This window comes from Panicum hallii, chromosome 9 (genome assembly GCF_002211085.1).
Source record: "Panicum hallii strain FIL2 chromosome 9, PHallii_v3.1, whole genome shotgun sequence".
NCBI lineage: Eukaryota > Viridiplantae > Streptophyta > Magnoliopsida > Poales > Poaceae > Panicum > Panicum hallii.
Window position 1 is genome coordinate 52767006 of NC_038050.1, and position 21978 is coordinate 52788983.

At 47.9% G+C, this 21978-nt stretch overlaps 2 protein-coding genes across 2 annotated transcripts; both read left to right on the forward strand.

The window, feature by feature from the left end:
- The first annotated feature begins 9950 nt into the window (after nt 1–9950).
- Nucleotides 9951–17536, forward strand: LOC112874381 (DNA (cytosine-5)-methyltransferase 3). The gene is made up of 20 exons (XM_025937670.1): nt 9951–10545; nt 10658–10754; nt 13290–13397; nt 13468–13605; nt 13683–13782; nt 14003–14178; nt 14262–14327; nt 14410–14625; nt 14817–14875; nt 14953–15019; nt 15110–15439; nt 15522–15590; nt 15664–15750; nt 15816–15903; nt 16023–16144; nt 16217–16321; nt 16417–16460; nt 16548–16617; nt 16716–16819; nt 16949–17536. Exons 1-20 carry the CDS (start codon nt 10049–10051, stop codon nt 17145–17147), a joined length of 2742 nt encoding a protein of 913 aa, XP_025793455.1. The 5' UTR covers nt 9951–10048; the 3' UTR covers nt 17148–17536.
- Nucleotides 17537–18549: 1013 nt separating this feature from the next.
- LOC112873127 (putative proline-rich receptor-like protein kinase PERK6) lies at nt 18550–20322 on the forward strand. The gene is made up of 2 exons (XM_025936148.1): nt 18550–18925; nt 19013–20322. The coding sequence occupies exons 1-2, from the start codon at nt 18550–18552 to the stop codon at nt 20320–20322; spliced, it is 1686 nt and encodes a 561-aa protein (XP_025791933.1).
- The last annotated feature ends 1656 nt before the right edge of the window (nt 20323–21978 follow it).

Sequence of the window (21978 nt, forward strand, 5' to 3'; positions counted from 1 at the left end):
TCCTCCCTTGGCCCGACGCCACCCCCTCGTCCCCGGGCCCTCAAAGCAGAGGAGGGGACGAGGAGGGAGGAGGCGGCTTTGGGGTAGGCTTGGTCGGGTGTGGCTCCGATGCATGGAGGCTGCTGGTGCACTGGCCAAGGGTGGCGGCGATGCCTTTCTCTCATGCATGTTCGCCCCACCGTATCATCCTTGCTGCCCGGCCTCCTCACTCGCCCTGCAGCGTGGATCACTGGCAACCTGCAGCCACTACTGTCGTTGGCCTTCCTTGCCTCCGCCTCCTACTACTACTCAGGTGGGCTTCTTTAATTTTCACTCGATTTGATGAGTATGTTGATTGATTCGGGAACTGCAAGCTTGTCGAATCCAATTAATACCCTTAAGATCGGAATGGGAGCAGCCAATTTGTTTTATTTCTGGTGGGGATTGCTAATTGGAGCAAGCATGACGTGGTTGAGATGTTGCTCTACATCTTGTTGGTGCGCGCAGGGATGGCACGAGCGGAAGACCCGTGCGGTGGCGTGGCAGCCTCCGCACCGTGCGCAGGTGTCTCCGTGCCGGGGTTGGTCAAATCGAGTCATCGCGCCCTCACACATGGGCTTCCGTGCTGTGCCACACTGGCAATGCGCATGCCGCCCCATGTCGGGGAAGCCGAGCTTGAAGCTGCTACTCTGGCAGCGAGATGGCAGCGGCAAGGGGATGGGCAGAGCAACGTGGGAGCGAGCTCTAGCTCCCTCACGGGTTGCCAAGAGTGGCGGTGGTGGGCCTGGGCGAGCTCCAGCTCCCCCGCTGAGCCCCAGAAGTGGAGGCATCAGGCCGAGATGTCGAGAGCGGCAGACCGGCGTGCAGGGTTGAGCGAGGAGACCGGGAGAGAGGTCATCGGAGGGAGGTGAGGAAGAGGAGCATTACATGTGGGGCATGAGGCAGGAGGGGCAAAACTATCTTTTCCATGCACAATTAACAGTACATAGATGGAAACATGGATGGAATGGCACTGAGGGGATAAATCTAAATTCAGTGGCACTAAGGGGAATTTGAAAAATTTTGTGGCACACAAGGGACTCATCAAAATTTCTATGGCACTGAGGGAATTTACTCTTTTTTAAACCCGATGCAATCTAGTACATACTACCATTTTATTATGAATTTCTAACAAATTTGATGTTAATACCATCATTTTATTATTATGAACTTGTAACAAACTTGATTTCAATACCACTATTTTATTGTGAACTTATAACAAATTTGTTAATACTATTGCCACCTGAAATAGTAAATATTTGAGACCTCTCGACTCCGTGATGCACACTGTGGCTACCATTAGAATCTTCCTCTCTTTTAGATCTAACAGACGCGAGCCTTGAAGTTGAACAAATTTGGCACTGGCGGCGATGGTGACCATATGGCTGATGGCAAATCCTAGGCAAGCCATCCCCCATCCTCTCTCTCTCCTTCTTAGATGAGAAGCATGGTGGTCATTGGAGGCTTGGGAGCTAACTTATCAGAGTTGAAGAAGACCCAGATTTAAGGTTGGAGTTGGGATTTTGGGGTTTCATATTTTGAGAGGCAACGACAATGGCGATGGTGCCGCCAATTGGGTGGTGAAGGATGTTCGATGGAAAGGGTTTATGGCGTGGGTGAGCATCTACCTCGGTGTGGAAGCGCGACAACAAGAAGGCGGCAAGGTCGCTGCTGTAGGCCAGTTGGCAAGTAGCATGGTCAACTAGTGACATGGAAGGGAGAGATAGAAGAAACTTGCTGAAAATGGAGAAATGGCTACCGACCAGCTTCTTAACTCAAATATACAAAAATTAAGGGAACTAAAAAAGACAGCCAACCACTGCATCAATAAAACCAAATAAATGAGGAAACACAGACAACTAGCAGGCTTATTCAATTTCACCATACCATGTTGAAGCAGTTCCTCTGCAATTAAAGATGGCAACGGGTAAAATCCGCGCAGCTATACACTTCATAAACCCATATCCGCGAGCCAAAGTTCATACCTGAATCAGTGCCCGCTACCCGCCATGGGTAGAAAATCATACCCATACCCGCTATCTGCAGGTACCTTGTACCCGCGGGCAGGCCTGTTACCCGCGAGCCTTAGAAAATCGAGCACGCATGCGGACTAGAGGAAGACAAGGCCGCGACGGTAGGCCGGCGAGGCAGCGCCGTGGCCGCGCAGATTCAGGCGCGGAGGTAGCGTAGCGGCCGCCTGCTGCCCGGGTCATGGGCCCGCAGCCTGGGGCACGTGCTGGGTGTCGGGGCGCTGATCCCGTGAGGGAAGAGGGCGGCGAACTGGGGATGGTGACAGCGTCCGGCAGGAGGAGAAGCGAAGGGGACCCGGGGGCGGTGAACCGGGCGCCTGCTCGACTAGGGTGCGCCTTGCTCGGTGGAGAGGAAGGAGAGATGAGGGGGTGGGGCTGTGCCGCAGCACACAGGCGGCGGCAAAACGGGCCGCTTTGTCACATCCGGTTTTGGAAAGGAACCAAATGCATCTCATATGTGCGCCAGGATCAAGTTCCGCACATATGATAGGCAATACAAGTGTATACCCGAAACAATATCTTAACGAAAGAGAGTATTATAGTACTTTATTACATGACCTAAAATCTTAATCTTAAGCGAATAAATAAATGTTTATAACTAGCAGCGGACTTCAACTTCACAGGCAGATGACTGGGAGACATACGCCTAGAACTCCTCAAGATTTTCAGGGACTCCGGACAATTATCTTGTTCTGAGCTGCATTGGTTTTAATAAAGTAAGCGTTAGTACACTTATAGTTGGTACTCAGCAAGTGGAGTAAATTATATGATATGCAAGGCCAAAATCAAGGATAAGCTGATATGGTTTGCCTGCGATAAGTATTTTTAGTTGATCAAGTTTTATTTAGTAAGCATTAGCTAAATGTAATATATACCGACCCTTAAATAAATAAAAGAGATAAGATAACAACAGTAATAAAGAATATCAATTTAGATCATCTTCAAGTTCAATTATCATGTGGGGGTCCAAGCCGCTCTTAACCGTAAGCACGGCTAATATATCAGTTTTCACTCTGCAGAGGTTGTATACTTTACCCACACAGTTCGTGTTTCCCATAATGCCCGGGTCTGCAAGACCCTTAAACACTTCCAAGGTTAGTGGTAGGGATTCACTACAAGCCCTTTATAAAGATTCTCTAACTTATGACAATCTACTAAGATTTCAAGTCAAAACAGTTATAACTCTTCCTAACGAGGCAGACGGCTTAACCAGGATCATATCACACCCTCAAGAGGATCGAGCTATACCCCGACGATGCAACACCTCTGTGACGCCCTGAAAATTTACCAAATTAAATCGCGCGCTAGAGTGTTTCAATTAAAAACCACTCGTCGTCGAAACCCTAGCCCTAACCCCTTCTGACCGACACTAAACTTTATCGCCGTCCCATCCCGCGCCGCTCGGAGGCCTGCCGGCCGCGCGCGAGCATCCGCCGCGATTAGCGCCGGCGCGATTCCTTTCTCGCGCAGCGCGCGAATCCCGCGCGCGCGTGGCCACGGCCGCCGCCGCGACCGGCGCCGACACGCCCCTTCCCTCTCTCTCTCTCTCTCTCTCTCTCTCTCTCCTTTTCCCTTTTTCCCTCTCCCATTTCTTTTCTTTTTCCCAATCTCTCTTTCTCTTTTCTCTTTCCCTTTCTTCCTTTTCCTTTCTCCTTTCTTCTTTCTTTTCCCTCTCCTTCCTTCTCTCTTTCCTTTCCGGCTTCCCCTGCCGCGAGCCCGCACGCCCCCTCCCCCAGGCCGTGCACCTGTCTCACACCGGCCACGCCACGACGAGCGCACGCGCCACGCGTGACCGTGCGCCGCGCTGCGCCGTCCTCCGCTGCCGCGCCGCGCGCGCACGTGCGCACTCGGTCCTGCGACGCCACGCCGCCCCGCCCTCGCGCGCACGCCGCCGTACGCGCGCGCACCGCCGGACCGCGCGCGCACGCGATCCACGCGCACGCGCCCACGGCACGCACGCGCAACCGCACGGCCGCCGCGCCGCCCGCCACTGCCGCCCCGGCCTCGCCGCCCGCGCCGCCCCTGTACCGCACAGCGCCGGCCTCTCCTCCCCACGTGCTCGACGCCGCCCTCGGCGCCTGCGCCCCGCCGCCACGCCGCGTCACGACGGCCGCGAGCGGCCAAACGCCATTAATGGCCGCCCGCGACCGCCGCCGGCCGAGCTCACCGCCCCACCGCCTCGGCCACCTATAAAAGGGGCCGAGGGGTACCCCAGCATCCCCACGACCGCCGCAGCACGGCTAGCCCCTCACCCCCTGTCCCTAGCGCCGCCGCCACGCACACCACCACCGGCCGCCGCCCCTCACCACGGTCCCGCCTCCTCACCGCGTCCCAAGCCAAGGTGAGACTGGGGATGGGATCCCCGCGCCTCCCTCTCCCTTTTCCCCTGGCAAGAGGAGGAAGAAGGGGGCAAATTTGCCCAAAGCCCCCTGCCTCTCCCCTATTTCCCTCAAGAGCCTTTCACCCTTTTACGTTTGTTTGCAAAAGAAACCCTGCCCTTTCGGATAATCCAAAATACACCCTTCGCCATATAAACCTAATAGCAAATAAACTTTCACCACTTCCTAATGAGCCTCAAACGTCTCTAGAAATTACGACCAAGTCCTTTCCACACCATAAGCAATTACGAATAGACCCTTGGACTCTCGTTTAAACCCTAACACCCCGTTAACTCGTCATTTTATGCGCCAAACAATCTCCGATCGACCTGAAACTTTACCACTCCTTTTCTAGTATAGTTCTAGTCATGCCATTAAGAAACCACCCAAAAATATTACCCCTAACTCCGTAACTAAATTAATTCCGATTCAAGCTTAATGATAAAAGCTTTTAGTTCTTTCGCTTGATTGTATGCCTGTTTGTTTGCGTCGTAGGACACAGAGTGAACGAGGAAGTTCCTGAGTGTGATCAAGCGAACAAGGACCAGTTCTGCGACCCCGAACCCGAGGGACAGTGCTTCGACCAGGACCTCCCGCAAGGGTTTGATGATGGCAAGTTCAATTCCACCCTTTGATGCATGTCTCTGTCCTAGTTTTTATAAACACAACCCAGTGGCCTGTTTTATAAAATTGCATGGTTTTGCATGCCGTAAACATGGTAGGATAGCCACCCTTGTTGTGATAACCATACCTTGGACACCTGATTTTATAAAGAAAATGCGTGTGTGTGGGAAAGGGTAAAATGTGGTTTTGAAAGACGAGTCGGACGGGATGGATGGCATTTCTGTGTGAATTGCCGTTGGTGTGCTCGTACTTGTGTGGTAGGGCAAGGAAGGGAGATATCCATCCTGTCACTCCTAAGGACCGAGTTGATGTGTCATCTCACCTAACTTCCTATCGTGCAAACCACTTGACCGTTGTATGGGCAACGGCTTAGCATAAATCCCACTAGTTAGACTGATAGCCATCAGGAGAGCTGAGAGCAACGGGTGATCAAGGAAAAGGGATAAGCTCTGTGTGACTTATGCCCCGGTTAAACCCCAGTGATAGGTTGAATGACCCCTTGATGGATCCCGCGGTGGCTAGTCAGGTCTAGCTAAGGTGGGTAATGGCTTTGTTGGGATCTGCACCGACACTACGGTGATCGTGTTGTGGTACCCCACCTGTGGGTAAAGTTGCACACCTCTGCAGAGTTAAAATCTATTCGAATAGCCGTGCCCACGGTATTGGGCAAGTTATGGTGTGGTCACATAACTAGTGTTTCTTTCTAGGAATGGTTGGACTGGTGTGGGTTGTTTGAAAAGTGTCCGGCAGTTGTGCCGTGTGCTATGGCGGACGGGGAGTCCGGTAGCAGCTAAAAACTTGGATCCTATGTGGATCAACACCATGTGCTCCTTGATACTTAAAAACTTATTTTGGAAATTGTTTTAAACGAACCTATGCATATAACCGAGTTTTCCGCAAATGAACCATAACCTTATCCTTGGATTGTCCTGTGCATTGGTTTCTGATATAACCCCCTCCGTGGGTGTGATTGGACTTGCTGAGTACGTTTGTACTCACCCCATTCTTACTTCTTACAGCAGAAGATCCAGACTACCTCCCCGAAGACGTCGAGTAGGGTTTCGTCCTGCACCCAGTCTTGCCTGTGGTTAAGGCCACCGTTGGAGTTCCGCATGGCGCAAGACTCTGATGATCCTCTTTTCGTAGCTAGTGTAGTAGTGTGGGTTTTGGTTGTAATCCTCGCGATAGTGGCGCTTCACTGCCCATTACCGCGTAGAGTTGTACGGTGATGTACCATCTGATGTAATAAAAGTGTTATCAGCCTCCTGGGACTGATAAATCAACACTTTTAAGTCTTCCCTGATGGGGGGACGCTTCAACCTCTTTCCCTTTCGGTAAGATTGGCATAAGCTAAAATTTCTAATTAGTTAGCCAAGACCAGAGCCATATAGTATTGTGGTTGCACTATTTTTCTAGGTGGTTCTCCATATTCCAACTAATGCAATGATCTTAATTATCACCATAAAGTAATCCTGAACATGAAGTTAAACAAGTGTAGCGTAATTTTCAGGTTATTCAACTAAAATCTAAGTAAAAACAACTAGCATAGCTACAACATAATTATAACAATCCAGGTTTAATCAAGGTAGTTCAAAAGAACTAGGCACATCCTTAATTTGGGATCCATCATATTCTAGACACATGCATGCATATAAAGTAAATGTGTGTATTTATAAAGTTATTAGGACTAGAATATGATCAAGGACCACTTGCCTTCGTCAAAGAACTGTTGTTGCTCAGGAATATCTTAAAAGCCTTGCTCTTGCGAACCCTCGAACTGCGCATCATCTATCGTAACACACAAGTACATACAAACAAACAAGTATAATAAATAAGAAACAGTACACCAAACAATATAAATAGATCAAAACAGCATTATAAAGCTACTGTATACGTCGCAAGGGTCGTGTGAGCGCGAGAATCGATGAAAACGGAGTTAAAATGGAGAAGTTATGGCTAAAATATGATTCTAGGGGCTTATTTGTAAAGGATTTGAATCTAGAAGGGCTCTGGACAAAGAAACCGAGGGTAAAACATAATTAAACCTTAAATCTAGGGGTTAGATTGAAAAACAGAGGGGATAGGGACTGCGGGTTCTATTTTAGAAAATGATAGGGGCTTAAACAGAAGAAAAAAGGATCTATTCGTGAATACTTTTAAACTGCTGTGGACTGCGGGTTGATTTCGATAGAACTCAGGGTCTAAAGTGCAAAATATCCTAGGGTTCATCAGTATCGGTTATTTGACCGCGGTCTAGGTCCAATCTAAACCGTCGGATCTGGATCGGATGGCTACGCGAGGTTGGGGCGGCACGGGGCGCTGTGCTGGCGGCAACGGTAGACGGCGGCGGGCTCACCAGAGAATCGTGTAGACGCGATTCCGGCCACTATTTCGACTCGGGTTTGGTCGGGGAGAAAGAGAGCAAGGAGGGGAACGCGTTTAAAGGATCAGGACGAGGCACCGGGGGCCAGGGAAAGCGGACGGCGGCGGTGTGCGGTCGTGGAGCTTCGGCGAGGCATTGTGCACGCAAGAAAGCGGGGGAACAAGGGGCAAAAAAAGGCCAGCGATGATGCCCACCTCCACGCGGAGCTTCAGCGGCTGGCGGGGGCGATGAAGCGGCTAGACGGCGGCGTACCGGAGCTTGGCGGCGAAGGCGGCGGCACGGCTAGGGTTGCGAAGCAAGGAGGCGCCGGCTGCGGGATGTGCGGAGCCTAGGGCACGAGGCGGCGGTTTTATAGGGTAGCCGCGGGGCCTTAGCGTGCGGGCCCGGGACGCCGCGCGGCGGAGGCCTCGAGGTCGGGGGCAACCCCGACAGGCAGGCCCCGCCTGTCAGCGATCAAGAAGGAGGAGAGAGAGAGCTGGGCGCGCGGGCGGACCGGGCGGGGGAAGGAAGCGAGCAGGCCGGCCAGCTGGGCCGCTCGGGGAGGAAAGGGGGAAAAGGAGAAAGGCCGGCTGGGCTTGGGCCACGTGGAAGAAAAAGAGAGAAGGGAAAGAGAAAGAGGGAGTGGGCCGGGTCCAAAGGGAAAAAGAGGAAGAAAAAGAATTGCATTCAAATACATTTAAATTTAAATTTAAAATTTAAATTTAAATGAAAGACAAATAATAAAATAATGCAATACGGCATGAAATGCACAAGATCTATATTTTCTTATATTTCTTTTTAAGTAAATTATTATTAATTCATGGTGAATGCTCTAAAATCAAAATAATTGAATAAAAACCTTATGGATCTTGAAAAGAATCTAGCAAAATTTATTTAGGTTCCTAATTTAAAAATTAGGGTGTTACTCGCTGGCTAGTGGGTGTTTGTGAGGGATGAGGGAGGAGAGCTGGAGAGGGGAGGCAGACATGCCGTGTTGGCTTTTTTGCAGCGGATGGGGAGTTGGGGAGGAAAAGGGCGGGAGGGGTGTGGGGCATGTGGCGGCCGGGTCTGGGAGAGTGGGAGGAGAATGAGGATGAAACCCTAACGGGAGTTTATATATCTGGGGGTTTGAGGCCCACTTGTCAGTTATTGAAGCGGGTATGATGGGTTCGCGGATGCAATATTAATTTTTCATAACCGTGAGCATATACCCGTTACATTTAGAGTCGTACCCGTGTCCGTGCCCGCGGGCGTAAGCTTAGACCCGTACCCATGCCCGACGGGTTTAATATCCGCGAGCACGCGCATATTCTCTATCCATTGCCATCTTTATCTGCAATATTGCAGAGGACACACAAATCCATGCACTAGTGGATGAGTGCTTCAGATAGGAGGCTCATCCATCCCTATTCCTCTTGGATGGTAAAAGCCCACCAAGCAGCCCGGTAAATAATCAAACTTAATATAATAAGAAGACAATAAAGGCAAGAGCAGCCAATTATTTTACGAATGAATCAGAAAATATGGAAAAAAAGGAAAACACTGGGAGCTGGCAGACCTATCCAACTTTACATACGTCTAGAGCTCGTTTGGCAGGGCTTTGGCTCCTTCAAAAATAGCTCCAGCTCCGACTCCGGCTCCTCTGGTGGAACGGCTTTTCTGTTAGAGCTGAAGCCATTTTGGAAAGCGTTTGGCAAAATAGTTCCGCCAGTTGTTCCAATATATCAAATGTCTATTATACCCTTATTTTTTTCTTCTTTTATTTTCTTTCTATTTCTTTTCCTTCTTTATTTTCTTTATTACTCCCCTTCTCTTTCCTCCTTATCCTTCTCTTCCTTCCGACTTCCCCATCGGCGCCGGCCGCTCGGCCTCCCGCACGGCCGCAGCCAACCCCACCCGCGTGCCTCTCGGTCTTCTGCCGCCTCGAAGCTCCCTTCCTCGTGGCAGCGCGCGAAGAGACCGCGGGGCAAAGTCGACGGGCGAGACGGAGGAACTGGAGGAGCCACATTTTAAGGTTCCTCCTCCACAAAATAGCTCTAGAAAATGTGAAATCCGAGGCTCCGTCGATGGAGCTGCTCTATTTCCATCCTTTTGGCAGGACTTCGTCTGGAGCTACCTTTGGAGATGCATTTGGTCGCTGGCAAAGGGGCTCCTAGTATACACGGTGAAAATTGCTATGGGATCGTATGGCCCACGCGCGTCCCAACGGTTCAAAATCCCGGCGGCGCGCGCGTCATCCAGCCTTCCTCCCCCGCGGAGTGCGAAACGAAAATTCGAATCATCCCGCCTGCCCGCGCATCCAGACCTCACCGCTACAATTCTCGCCCCGTACACTGCAGGCGGGCCCGAATCATATGCGACCCCACCCGTAGGCGACGTATCGACTCGGCAGCCTCCCTCGCAAGCATCCGCCTGGCAGCCGGGCCCCACACGCCGTCCGAAATCGGGCGCTCCCGCTGCCCCCAATCTTTTGGGTTTCGATTTCCCACCTCCTTCCCCTCCCTCCCTGTTTTCACATCTCACCAATCCGATCCGATTCAATTTCGAGTTCTAAACCCCCAGAGCTCTCACGCTTCTCCCAAACCCCTCGCCTCCAAACCCTAGTGAGAGCAGCAGTAGCTGCCGCAGCCCTTGCCATGGCGCCGAGCTCCCCGTCGTCCGCCGCTCCCACGCGCGTCTCCGGGCGGAAGCGCGCCGCCAAGGCCGAGCAGATCCGCCAGAGCCAGGAGGAGGAGGGGGAGGCCCCGGCGGCGTCCTCCGCTAAGCGCCGCCGCGGGGCGTCCGCCGGGAAGAAGCCCAAGCCGCCGCCCAAGCAGGCCAAGCCGCCCAAGGCGGGGCGGAAGAAGAAGGAGGAGGCCGAGAGGACGGAGCCCGTGGAGGACGACGTGTGCGCCGAGGAGCCGGACGAGGAGGAGATGGCCATGGGCGAGGAGGAGGAGGCGGAGGCCGAGGAGCAGGAGGCGACCGCTGCTGCCGCGGGGTCGCCGGGGAAGAAGAGGGTGGCGCAGCCCAGGAAGAGGGGCGCCGTCGCTGCCGGGGACCACGAGCCGGAGTTCATCGGCGAGCCCGTCCCCTCCGCCGAGGCGCGTACCAAGTGGCCCAAGCGCTACGACCGCAGCGCCGCCGCCACGAGGTACAATCTCCCTCCCTACTCTGCTTTGTCTTTTCGTTCGGTCCCAGATGTTCGCTTCCTCTTGTGCGCTGAACAGTTCTGCTCCTCTATTGTTGATTCGTCGCGCGTGTAGGCCGGAGGAGGACGAGGAGGTCAAGGCCAGGTGTCACTACCGGAGCGCCAAGGTGGACAACGTCGTCTACAGCCTTGACGACGATGTCTACGTCAAGGTCATTGTTCGCCCCTTTCATTACCTTCTTTTCTCGCTGTGCTGCTGTTGCTGCTGCGCTCATGTGTTTGTGAAGGAAGCAGTGGTTGTTGTCGATCTGTGTTTAGCAAGCAGTACATGACACTGGTATTTTAGTGGCTCTACATGCCTGCATGCACAAAATGCTCTGCTAGGTTACTGGTTAGCTTGCCGTTCTTGGTTGATGTCGTTCCTGGTTTTTGATTACTGTTGATTGGCTTGCAGTCCCACCTTTCCTCTTTTTAAAAAAGAATTCGTAGAAAACATTAGGTGGCATTAGGAGAGATATAAGATTCATAAGACCATTGTAGCATAGAATAGTAATTCATTGCATCATATTCTGAATTTCAACTATGTGGAGCTATTAGTTTATTGGAATAAGGTCCATTTTGCTACCCTGAACAATCCAGTTTGTTGGCTAGCCCCTTGAATATTTTGACCCAATTACATTCCAAACTAATACACTTGATCCAATCTGCCGCTTAATAAGTACATTCAGGGTAACATTTTAACAAGCTGCAAGTCAATCAAACAAGAAAGCTGCAGATTTTTCTAGTGTAAACTGAATGCTCCAAATGTTTTTTTCGAAAAACTGTAAATGTTGCTCAACCTTGAGTTTCTCTCATTTTTATTGTTTTTCCATTGTTTACGCTGTGCTTGTGCCTTTGTGATGAAATAAAACATTGATTGGTTTTAAGTTCAATTCCTAATGATGCAATGTGGGTATAAAAAGCTGTGCAGGGTACTGGTGGTTTGGTATGTAGAGGGGTGCTTTGGGTGTCTCTGTGTCCAAAATGCCCTGCTTGGCAGCGTCTTTCATGTATATAGAAAATATATATCAGCCTGTAGTTCAGTTTGTATAGCGTAGTGTTCGTTTGGTTGCGACCTGTTCGGAGCTTCAAGTGTTAAGATCAATTTGTATACTTCAACATTATTCTAGATTTGACTGACTAATTATGATGTTTGCTTCAAATGCAACAAGGAAATCTACTCTGGAATTAGGTGATTATTGTTTGGCTTTTGTATAAGTTGCCAATAAAAATGGACCCTTTTGATTCTATAAAAAAACATGATGTTCACTTTTGCCTCTGATTGTCATAATGGAAACTGAATGCTGTAAATGCTGTTTTTTTAGTAAGGTGATTAATCCTGTCCTTCAAGTGCTTACCTTCCATTTGTCATCTTCAAGATTTTCTGAAGTTTTTCATCTGTTGTATATTCTTACATTTCTGATTTCTTTTGCGCATTGTAGTGAATGTTGCCATGCTATATTTTTGGTGTTCTTGTTGTTGCCTTCATGCTGCCCTTTGTGATGAAAGGAAGTACTTTTTTTTAAAAAAATTGATCCCTAGTGATGTTTAGTAAGCAGCATATGCTATTGATACATCAAAGTGGTACTCTGAATTTCTGTCTGTACAAAACCCTCTGTTCTTTCCCTTTCCTTGTTGATTGAATTGTAGTTCAACTTGCATAGAGCAGTAGTTCTTGTTTGTTTCTATTGAAGTATAAGTGAATTGCCCACCTTACTCCATTAACTTAGGCTATTGGGAGGAACTGGCCGGTGCATGCAGCTTAATATGGTATCAGTGCAAGAACCTTAAATTTAAATCCTGGCGAGCACAATTAAATAAAACAATTTCAGCTGACTTTCCATATTCGCATTTGAGGGCTGATGGCGTCTGCATGTGAGGGGGAGCGTTGAAGTATAAGTAAACTGCCAACCTTCCCACCTAGGTTAGGCTTTTTTTTGAACTGGTCGGTGCATGTGAAGCTTTATTTTGAAATAGCAAAAATTCATGATAATGTAACCAAATGCATATGGCTGACTCATTTGGAAGTTTTCCATTGTGTAATATTTGCGTGTGAGGGGGAGCGTTGAAGTATAAGTAAACTGCCAACCTTCCCACCTAGGTTAGGCTTTTTTTTGAACTGGTCGGTGCATGTGAAGCTTTATTTTGAAATAGCAAAAATTCATGATAATGTAACCAAATGCATATGGCTGACTCATTTGGAAGTTTTCCATTGTGATAATTATGAGGTCTTGCGTGTATAGGTTGCTGATAAAAGCTGGATCCTTTTGAATTTTAAGATTAACTGCTCACCATTTCAGTGGCACTAACTGTTCTACTGTAAGCTGAGTCCTATGAATTATGTTTTCTTTAAATAAGAATAAATGTTTATTAATAGGTTAATCCTGTTTCTAATTTGCATTCGTTGGTGCTTGCTTACATCACAGCGACCTATGCGATTACATGAAGCTATCCTTTTTATTTGTCTGTGTATGATACAAAAGTGTAGTTTATTGCTTGATCTGTAGCTTGATGAAAGTTCTACGAGTTTTGACTAAATGTTGGCACAGCTTATGCGTTGAACAAGAAATGCTGAAAGCAAGGTTTTCTGTTCGTTGCTTATGCATTGATTATGTACAACTGTATAGTTTGCTCTCACATTACACCTTTTGTCATGTTCTCCTATAATAGTTGCTGACCTCACATTTTTCACCTTTGGCCAATCATAGGCTGGGGAAAATGAGGCTAATTACATTGGCCGCATTACTGAATTTTTCGAGGGGACTGACCGCTGTCAGTATTTTACTTGCCGTTGGTTCTTCCGTCCTGAGGACACGGTACGTATTGATTGTTTAGTTATTTTATTGTCTCCCACAAGGTATATAATTGAGTGCTATCTTTTTGCAGGTTATCAATTCCTTGGTTTCCATAGATGTTGATGGCCAGAAGCATGATCCCAGACGTGTTTTTCTTTCTGAGGAAAAGAATGACAATGTTCTCGATTGCATCATCTCAAAGGTCAAGATAGTCCATGTTGATCCAAATGTAAGATTTCTTGTTCAGAGCTCTCTTGTCTTGTTATGCACATAAAGTTCCTCATTAAAGTTGTTTCTTTGTCTTAGATGGATCCAAAAGCCAAGGCTCAGCTGATAGAGCATTGCGACTTGTACTATGACATGTCTTACTCTGTTGCGTACTCCACATTTGCTAATATCCCATCAGGTAATTACTCCTACAGCTTCCTTCACTAGTTGTTTCGGTGTGTTCAAATTACTTGTTTTGTCAACTTAGTGCTACAATAATACTTGTCGACCAAGAATTTTATCCAATGTGCACCGGTTTCTATTTCCATATAACGGATCTAAACAATCTATAGTGACAAACATTATCAAAAGCTTTATATTATGTTTTGGCACAAATCCTAACTTTGTTTCTCAACTAGAAAATGGGGCATCAGGCAGTGAAACTGCTTCTGGTATTTCTGATGATGCGGATTTGGAGACGTCATCTCGTATGCCAGGGAGAACAGCAACCCTGCTTGATCTGTATTCTGGCTGTGGGGGCATGTCCACTGGGCTTTGCTTGGGTGCAGCACTTGCAGGCCTGAAACTTGAAACTGTAATTTTCTACTTTGTCATCTGATGGAAGGGAATATGTCCATGTCCTCAGAACTAATTCTATTCTTCTGGCTATCGTTGCAGCGATGGGCTGTTGACCTTAACAGCTTTGCATGCCAGAGTTTGAAGTACAATCATCCACAAACTGAGGTATGGGCAGTAAACTGAATCTTGGTTTCCTTTTGTTATGGACAGCTGGTGCTACAAAGTATCTTTGGGTGTTTGAATGTAGGTTCGGAATGAGAAAGCCGATGAGTTTCTTGCTCTACTTAGGGAATGGGCAGTTCTTTGTGACAAGTATGTCAACAAAGATGTGGGTTCGGATTCAGCAGGCTCAGAGGATCAAGAAGATGATGGCAGCCCTCTTGATAACGATGAATTCGTCGTAGAGAAGCTTATTGGGATATGTTATGGTGGCAGTGGCAGGAAAAATGGCATCTATTTTAAGGTACTTATGTGTTATTTCTTATATTGTTTGCTTGGATTTCTGAAAAAGGCTTTGGTTGCATGCCTGTAGTTTTTAAGCATTTCCAAGAAAAAAGAAGTTTAATTACTATGGGAATCTGGAAAAGGTCCAGAGTTCTAAAAAAATGATATTTTTGTATGTTTCTTTTCTGTAATAATACCGAGTTTTTGCAGGTCCAATGGGAAGGATACGGTCCTGAAGAGGATACATGGGAGCCCATTGATAACCTCAGGTTAGTATATGATAATCTCATCTGCCTTGTTGCCAGATACATCAATTTGCAGTCCTAATCCTTGTTCCATAAACCAGTGATTGCCCACTGAAAATTAAAGAATTTGTACAAGAAGGGTACCGGAGGAAAATTTTGCCATTGCCTGTGAGTATTTATTTGGTTTTGATTTTCCTCCATGTTTAGCTTCATGCTTCTGTTTACTGATTACATTTACCTTCTCTAATGTTTTGAAAGGGTGATGTTGATGTCATTTGTGGAGGCCCACCATGCCAAGGGATCAGTGGGTTTAATCGATTCAGGAACCGTGATGAGCCCCTTAAAGATGAGAAAAACAAACAAATGGTTACTTTCATGGATATTGTGGCATACTTGAAACCCAAGTATGTTCTCATGGAAAATGTCGTGGACATACTCAAATTTGCTGATGGCTACCTAGGACGATATGCTTTAAGCTGCCTGGTCGCTATGAACTACCAAGCACGGGTTGGAATGATGGTGGCTGGCTGTTATGGTCTGCCACAATTCCGGATGCGTGTGTTCCTTTGGGGTGCTCTTTCTTCCATGGTCTGTTCTGTTGCTTGCTACTTTATAAACTTTTTAGAGTTCTTTTGCCTTCATGAGTAATCAGCTGTATTTGTCAATGTAGGTGCTCCCAAAGTACCCTCTTCCTACACATGATGTTGTTGTGCGTGGAGGGGCTCCTAACGCTTTTTCTGTAAGTACAGTCATAGCTTTTAAAATCTCAGAGAAAGTGTGAGAGTTAGTGTCTGATTTGATTTTGTTTGCAGCAAAACATTGTTGCATATGATGAGACTCAAAGGCCTTCCTTAAAAAAGGCCTTGCTTCTTGGTGATGCTATTTCAGACTTACCACAGGCAAGTCCTTTTGCAAGTTCGTACATTGTGCAACCTGTATATGCAATCTTATTTTGTTTCTGCAGGTAGAGAATTATCAGCCTCATGATGTAATGGAATATTCTTCTTCCCCCAAGACAGAATTCCAGCGCTATATTCGACTTGGTCGTAAAGGTAAGGCCCAATGAACTCTACTGGTTCTTGTGCAAGTAGCTCAATTGCCAAAAAAAAATTCAGTGCTGATGTTTAGCTTTCTGTTCCATGCTGAATTTCACTCTGTTTAAATGTTCCAGACATGTTGGATTGGTCCTTTGGGGAGGAGGCCGGTCCAGATGAAGGCAAACTGTTGGATCACCAGCCCTTACGGCTGAATAATGATGATTATGAGCGTGTTCAGCAGATCCCTGTTAAGAAGGTTGGCTTCTGAGCAATGTTTCTTTTATGTTCCCTCACCTTCATCAATCCTTGTAACTATTTTCTGTTACAGGGAGCCAATTTCCGAGATCTCACAGGTGTAAAGGTAGGAGCAAACAACATAGTTGAGTGGGATCCAGAAATCGAACGTGTGTACCTGTCGTCTGGGAAACCACTGGTATGGGTTCAATGCGCAGTCCTCTATAGAATGTCGATGCATCAGGTGCAAATTTTATGTTACATATAATGAGTTGTTACAAATCCTTGTAATAGGTTCCAGATTATGCGATGTCATTCATCAAGGGGAGGTCACTTAAGTAAGTGGTTAATAGACCCTGCTTTCTTTTTCTACAAAAAAAAGGAAACTAGTAGTTGTCCTTACAAATGAGTGAATGACTTTGTAGGCCATTTGGGCGCCTGTGGTGGGACGAGACAGTTCCTACTGTCGTGACCAGAGCAGAGCCTCATAACCAGGTCAGCTTTAGCAAAACTACCTGTGTGAATCTCTGCAACTGTTCTGTATACTGTTATTGTTATCTGCAAGTGACCCTGACTGAGCATGCTGTCCACAGGCTATATTGCATCCGACTCAGGCAAGAGTCCTTACAGTCCGGGAGAACGCAAGATTGCAGGGCTTCCCTGATTACTACCGATTGTTTGGTCCAATCAAGGAAAAGTAAGTTCCTCTTAAAAGTTTGTACCTAAGAAATCACTGTTGAAAATCTGTGCAGTAAGCCATTTGTTCAGCCAGTTACAGCACTCAACATCCTTAATTCTGAACATGTGCTTTGTCTGATGGTAATAGGTACATTCAAGTCGGCAACGCAGTGGCTGTCCCTGTTGCCCGAGCACTGGGCTACTGTCTGGGGCAAGCGTTCCTGGGCGAATCAGAGGGGAGCCACCCACTGTATGAGCTGCCTGCAAGCTTCACCTCTGTGGCACGCGTGGCACATGCGAGGGCTTCCTCTGTCAGCACTCCTGCAGGGGAGGTGGTTGAGCAGTAAAAAAGAAAGCAGAACTGAGCAAGGCAAGACCAGGAGCAACACTGGTTGGGTTCGATTCGGGTCCATCCAAGAGCAGGCTACTAATAATCATGTCATCTTGTTCTAGTTCTTAAGATTGGATTGATGAATGTAGGCATGGGCGGCACTCAAGCTTGAGTGCTTGTTGTACTGTATGGTGAGGTGTCAAATCATTCATTGGCGTAGTTGTAGGAGACCTTTCTCATGTCTTCACAATTGAGCAGTCTGCTGATTTGATGCTTTGTATCATGTATGTGCATTCAGAGCAACCATTGATTCTAATTGTTCGATGCAAGGAGAACCAATTGATGTGTGTAATTGTGTTAAATGCAAGTAATATATCATCTATTCTGGTTGCGTAGGGGCTGAAACAAGTTGAATGCTTCAACATGAATCATCTTGTGTAATCTTATTGTATTCCTTGCTTTCATTCTTTTATAGCTAGCTCCGTGCTCTCTCTATCTCTCTACATGCAAAGATGTGTGGGCTTTATTTGGAGTGGTAGCTAAAAATGGGAGATGGCAGCATGGAGGTGGGGTGATGGTTGGATGGTGCCACGGAAGGTGCGCCTGATGCCTTCTTCCCTCATCCTCTGCCACCCCCGATCCGGCTTCGACCCCTTTCTCCTCCCTCTTTACCTACCTAATCACCTGCATGGGAAAGGAAAAGGTACACAATCCTGCATATCTACCTGCAGATCGATAGCGTCCATATGAATTCATATTCAGCTGTTTCTCCGATGCAACTTGTTTTGCGATTCGCTCGGAGTTTCACGCAGTTAATCATGCATTTGAGTGCACCCACTTGCAGCTTCATTTGTTCTTGGAACATGAATCCCTAGAGCCTACGAATTTCTTTACATCTTTTATTGTTCATGTGCTCGCTTGTTCTACTTTGTATATTTATGATTGTAACGCCCATGATGAGACGAGGCATTACAATGATGGTTAGTCCCATGTATGTTCATCGTACCGCATATATCCATCACTAATTATCATCTGGATTATGTCGCCAATAAAGCCCAATCATCAACTTCAACCTTTCAGGAACACACATGTACACTCGATTAAAATAAAAAAGTGTAACCATTTATCTTGTAATGTTGCAGCACTTCCATTTTTTTTCTTATTTAATCAGCAACAAAGTCGAGATGCAATGCAACATTGTTACGCTTTCTGGTGCTAGCTCTTCGGTTTACAACATTTTCTCTCAATTTCATCTTGCAGGGCGTCGAAGCACAACTAAGAGCTAATAAAACTCTTAGCTATTAAATATAATATAGTATAAATACATAAATATAGCCCCCTCAGGGTCAGGGGGTGGAGTTCTCTCCATTTGCAGGAAGAGCTCCATCCTCGATCTGCGAGAACAAACCAATATATAGATGGCCTCCGCCCCACGGTCCTCGCCGTCGTCGTCGGCCAACTCCAAGCAGTCGCCACCGCCCTCCCCATCGCCACCGCCACCCTCACAACAAGCATCGACCTCACCGCCAAAGATTCAATCATCCTCATTTCCGGCGGCCGAGTTACCACCCCCGCCGCCACCACCAAGAAAAAGCGGTGGTTCTACTAGCTCCAAAGATGGAAAGAAGAAGTCGTCGTCGTCCTCGGATAATACGGCCGCCGTGATCACCGGCGTGGTGCTTGGAGTGGTGGGCTTCGCCCTGTTGATGGCCATCGTGACGTGCGTGTGCTGCTCCAGGAAGAAGAAGAAGCATCCACCCCCAATGAACATGCCCTTCTACACCGACGAGAAAGGTGGCACAATATAATCATGGTGTCTTTGCTTATATATATGACGATGCATGCCAAAAAAAATTGACAGTATCACCATGCATTGTGCAGGCAAAGTGTACTACCCGAACGCTGGCATGCCGCCCATGTGGAAGCAGTATGGCAGCAACGGCAGCATCGCTCCTATGCCGGGATGGCACCCGCATGGCGGCGGCAGTAACCCTCTGTCGCCACCGCAGGGGTCGATGGCGGCGCCCCTGAGCGGCGAGATGGGCGGCCCCTACTCGTCCGGCCCCCACGGCCCCGCCCTCCCGCCGCCTCCCCCGAACGTGGCGCTGGGGTTCTCCAAGAGCTCCTTCTCGTACGAGGAGCTCGCGGCGGCGACGTCGGGGTTCTCCCCGGGGAACATGCTGGGGCAGGGCGGGTTCGGGTACGTGTACAAGGGCGTGCTCGCCGGCAGCGGGAAGGAGGTGGCGGTGAAGCAGCTCAAGTCCGGCAGCGGGCAGGGGGAGCGCGAGTTCCAGGCCGAGGTGGAGATCATCAGCCGCGTGCACCACCGGCACCTGGTGTCGCTGGTCGGCTACTGCATCGCCGGCAACCAGCGCATGCTGGTGTACGAGTTCGTGCCCAACAACACGCTGGAGCACCACCTGTACGCCAAAGGCGGGCCCGTGATGGACTGGCCCACCCGCATGAAGATCGCGCTCGGCTCCGCCAAGGGCCTCGCCTACCTCCACGAGGACTGCCACCCCCGGATCATCCACCGCGACATCAAGGCCGCCAACATCCTGCTGGACAACAACTTCGAGGCCATGGTGGCCGACTTCGGGCTTGCCAAGCTCACCACGGACACCAACACGCACGTGTCGACCCGCGTCATGGGCACCTTCGGCTACCTGGCGCCGGAGTACGCGTCCAGCGGCAAGCTGACGGACCGGTCCGACGTCTTCTCCTTCGGCGTGATGCTGCTGGAGCTGCTCACCGGGCGGCGGCCCATCGACACCACCAACTACATGGAGGACAGCCTCGTGGACTGGGCGCGCCCGCTGCTGGCCACGGCGCTGGCGGGGGAGGCGGGGTTCGAGGAGCTCGTCGACCCGCGCCTCGGCGGCGAGTACTCGTCCATGGAGGTGGAGCGCCTGGCGGCCTGCGCCGCCGCCAGCACCCGGCACTCGGCCAAGCGGCGGCCCAGGATGAGCCAGGTCGTGCGCGCGCTCGAGGGCGACGCGTCGCTGGACGACCTGCACCAGGACGGCGTCAAGCCGGGGCAGAGCATGCTCTTCTCCACTGGCGGCGGCGGCGGCGGCTCCCAGAACATGTCCCGGTTCCGGCAGCTGGCCTTCGACAGCGGCGACTACGACGACTACTCCTCGGAATACAGCACCGACTCCTCCACCGCCCGCCCGCCACGCAGGCCATAATGATCCATCAACTAATTAACTTATTCCTACAACACTACCTATATACGTATACATATACAGCTATACATACTGTTACTGTACATATATACTAGATCGATGGGTACTAGTAAAAAAAGAGGGTGGTTGATGGAAGAGGGGCGGAACGAGAACAACGAAGCAAGCGGTGAGCTACATACTGGATCCATGGTTACCTATGCAGGAGTGCGCAACTCTCAGATCACCCTTCTCCATCTTTTTGGTGAAGTGCTAGTACATGCGCATACATACCACGTCATGTTAGGGCAAAGGAGGACCAGAGGCACGACAGAGTTGTAAACTGGCAACAGTGTCGCAATTACATGGACAAGGATCTTTCTTAGAATGTATGGATGGCACTCGTAGTGGAAGAATTTCTACCGGTGGTCCATAAGCTGTTTGTACTGTCGGATAGGGAACCACCAGCATTGCCAATGATGACCGGTGAAAAATCCTGAAATTGAAAAAAAAAACAATGTTAACTGAATGTTTTACAGCAGAACAACAATACGAAAAAGCTTGTGAATGAATTAACCTATTGTGATTTTCCAACGAAATGAACATGGAATAAAAAATCATAAATGGAATCACAGAAAATATAGTTTCCAAATTGGTTGTCTATATTTTGTAAACCCACCTGAAGGTGGAACATTTTACTCGCGAATGCTACTAATGGTTGTTGAATGGAACATAAAATGGAGTTCTGTACAATACATTCGAAGATGCATGCTCTGCAAGAGTCTTGTTAAATAGTAATGATGAATGGTACCTAACATTTCAGGAGGCTGCTACCTGGTCTTCGTCATTTCAATTGAAGCAAAATCTTGTAACTATGTTATATTACTCTACAATATTCAAATGAAATGACATTTTTTTGAGAAGAATTGCCGATTGCTAATTGATGACTTTTAACACGAATCGGAACATTAATCTCATCCTATCAAACATCATATAACAAATAATCAACTACGTGACATGTTACTAGATGACTTACAATATATACTATATCGTAGTGGCGTAAAAATAAGGAAAAAGTTCAGTTTACACCCTCGAACTATCGTAAAAGTCCGATTTTCAATCTTCAACTACAAAATCGGATAACAGAGGTCATCCAACTGTCGAAACCGTGCAAATTTGGCCCTTGGGGTGGTTTCGAATGTGATTTTTTATTTTTAAAAAAATCAAAATTAATGCATTTTAAATCAGAAGAATATGAAACTAGTACCAAATTTTTTCTAAAAATATAACCTATCTATTATTGATCTATTTGAATCTTATTTATTAAAAAATAATAGGCATAACTATAAGCAACCAAATACTATGAATATTGAAAAAATAGGATCCGAATAACTGAGAAGTATAGTGCCAATAGGTAGGTTACATTTAGAAAACTTTTGATACCCATTTCGTATTTTTTGATTTAAAATGAATTACTTCTAAATTTTTTAATTTAAAATTGAATATTTTTAATTTCTATAAAATGGAAAACCACCTTCGAAACTACCCAAAGGGTCAAATTTACCTGGTTTTGACTGTTGAATGGCCCATATTATCCGATTTTGTAGTTGAAGGTTAAAGATCAGATTTTTTTGATAGTTCGAAGGTGTAAAACGGACTTTTTCTAAAAAATAACTACGTTTG

What these genes read in the sequence shown, in the direction of transcription:
- LOC112874381 (XM_025937670.1), top strand. Translation starts at nt 10,049, where the DNA reads ATGGCGCCGAGCTCCCCGTCGTCCGCCGCTCCCACGCGCGTCTCCGGG. An exon ending in ATTTGCTAATATCCCATCAG is followed by an intron (nt 13,783 to 14,002) that starts GTAATTACTCCT and finishes TTTCTCAACTAG; the next exon opens with AAAATGGGGCATCAGGCAGT. An exon ending in TATTCGACTTGGTCGTAAAG is followed by an intron (nt 15,904 to 16,022) that starts GTAAGGCCCAAT and finishes TAAATGTTCCAG; the next exon opens with ACATGTTGGATTGGTCCTTT.
- LOC112873127 (XM_025936148.1), top strand. Translation starts at nt 18,550, where the DNA reads ATGGCCTCCGCCCCACGGTCCTCGCCGTCGTCGTCGGCCAACTCCAAG. An exon ending in CTTCTACACCGACGAGAAAG is followed by an intron (nt 18,926 to 19,012) that starts GTGGCACAATAT and finishes TGCATTGTGCAG; the next exon opens with GCAAAGTGTACTACCCGAAC.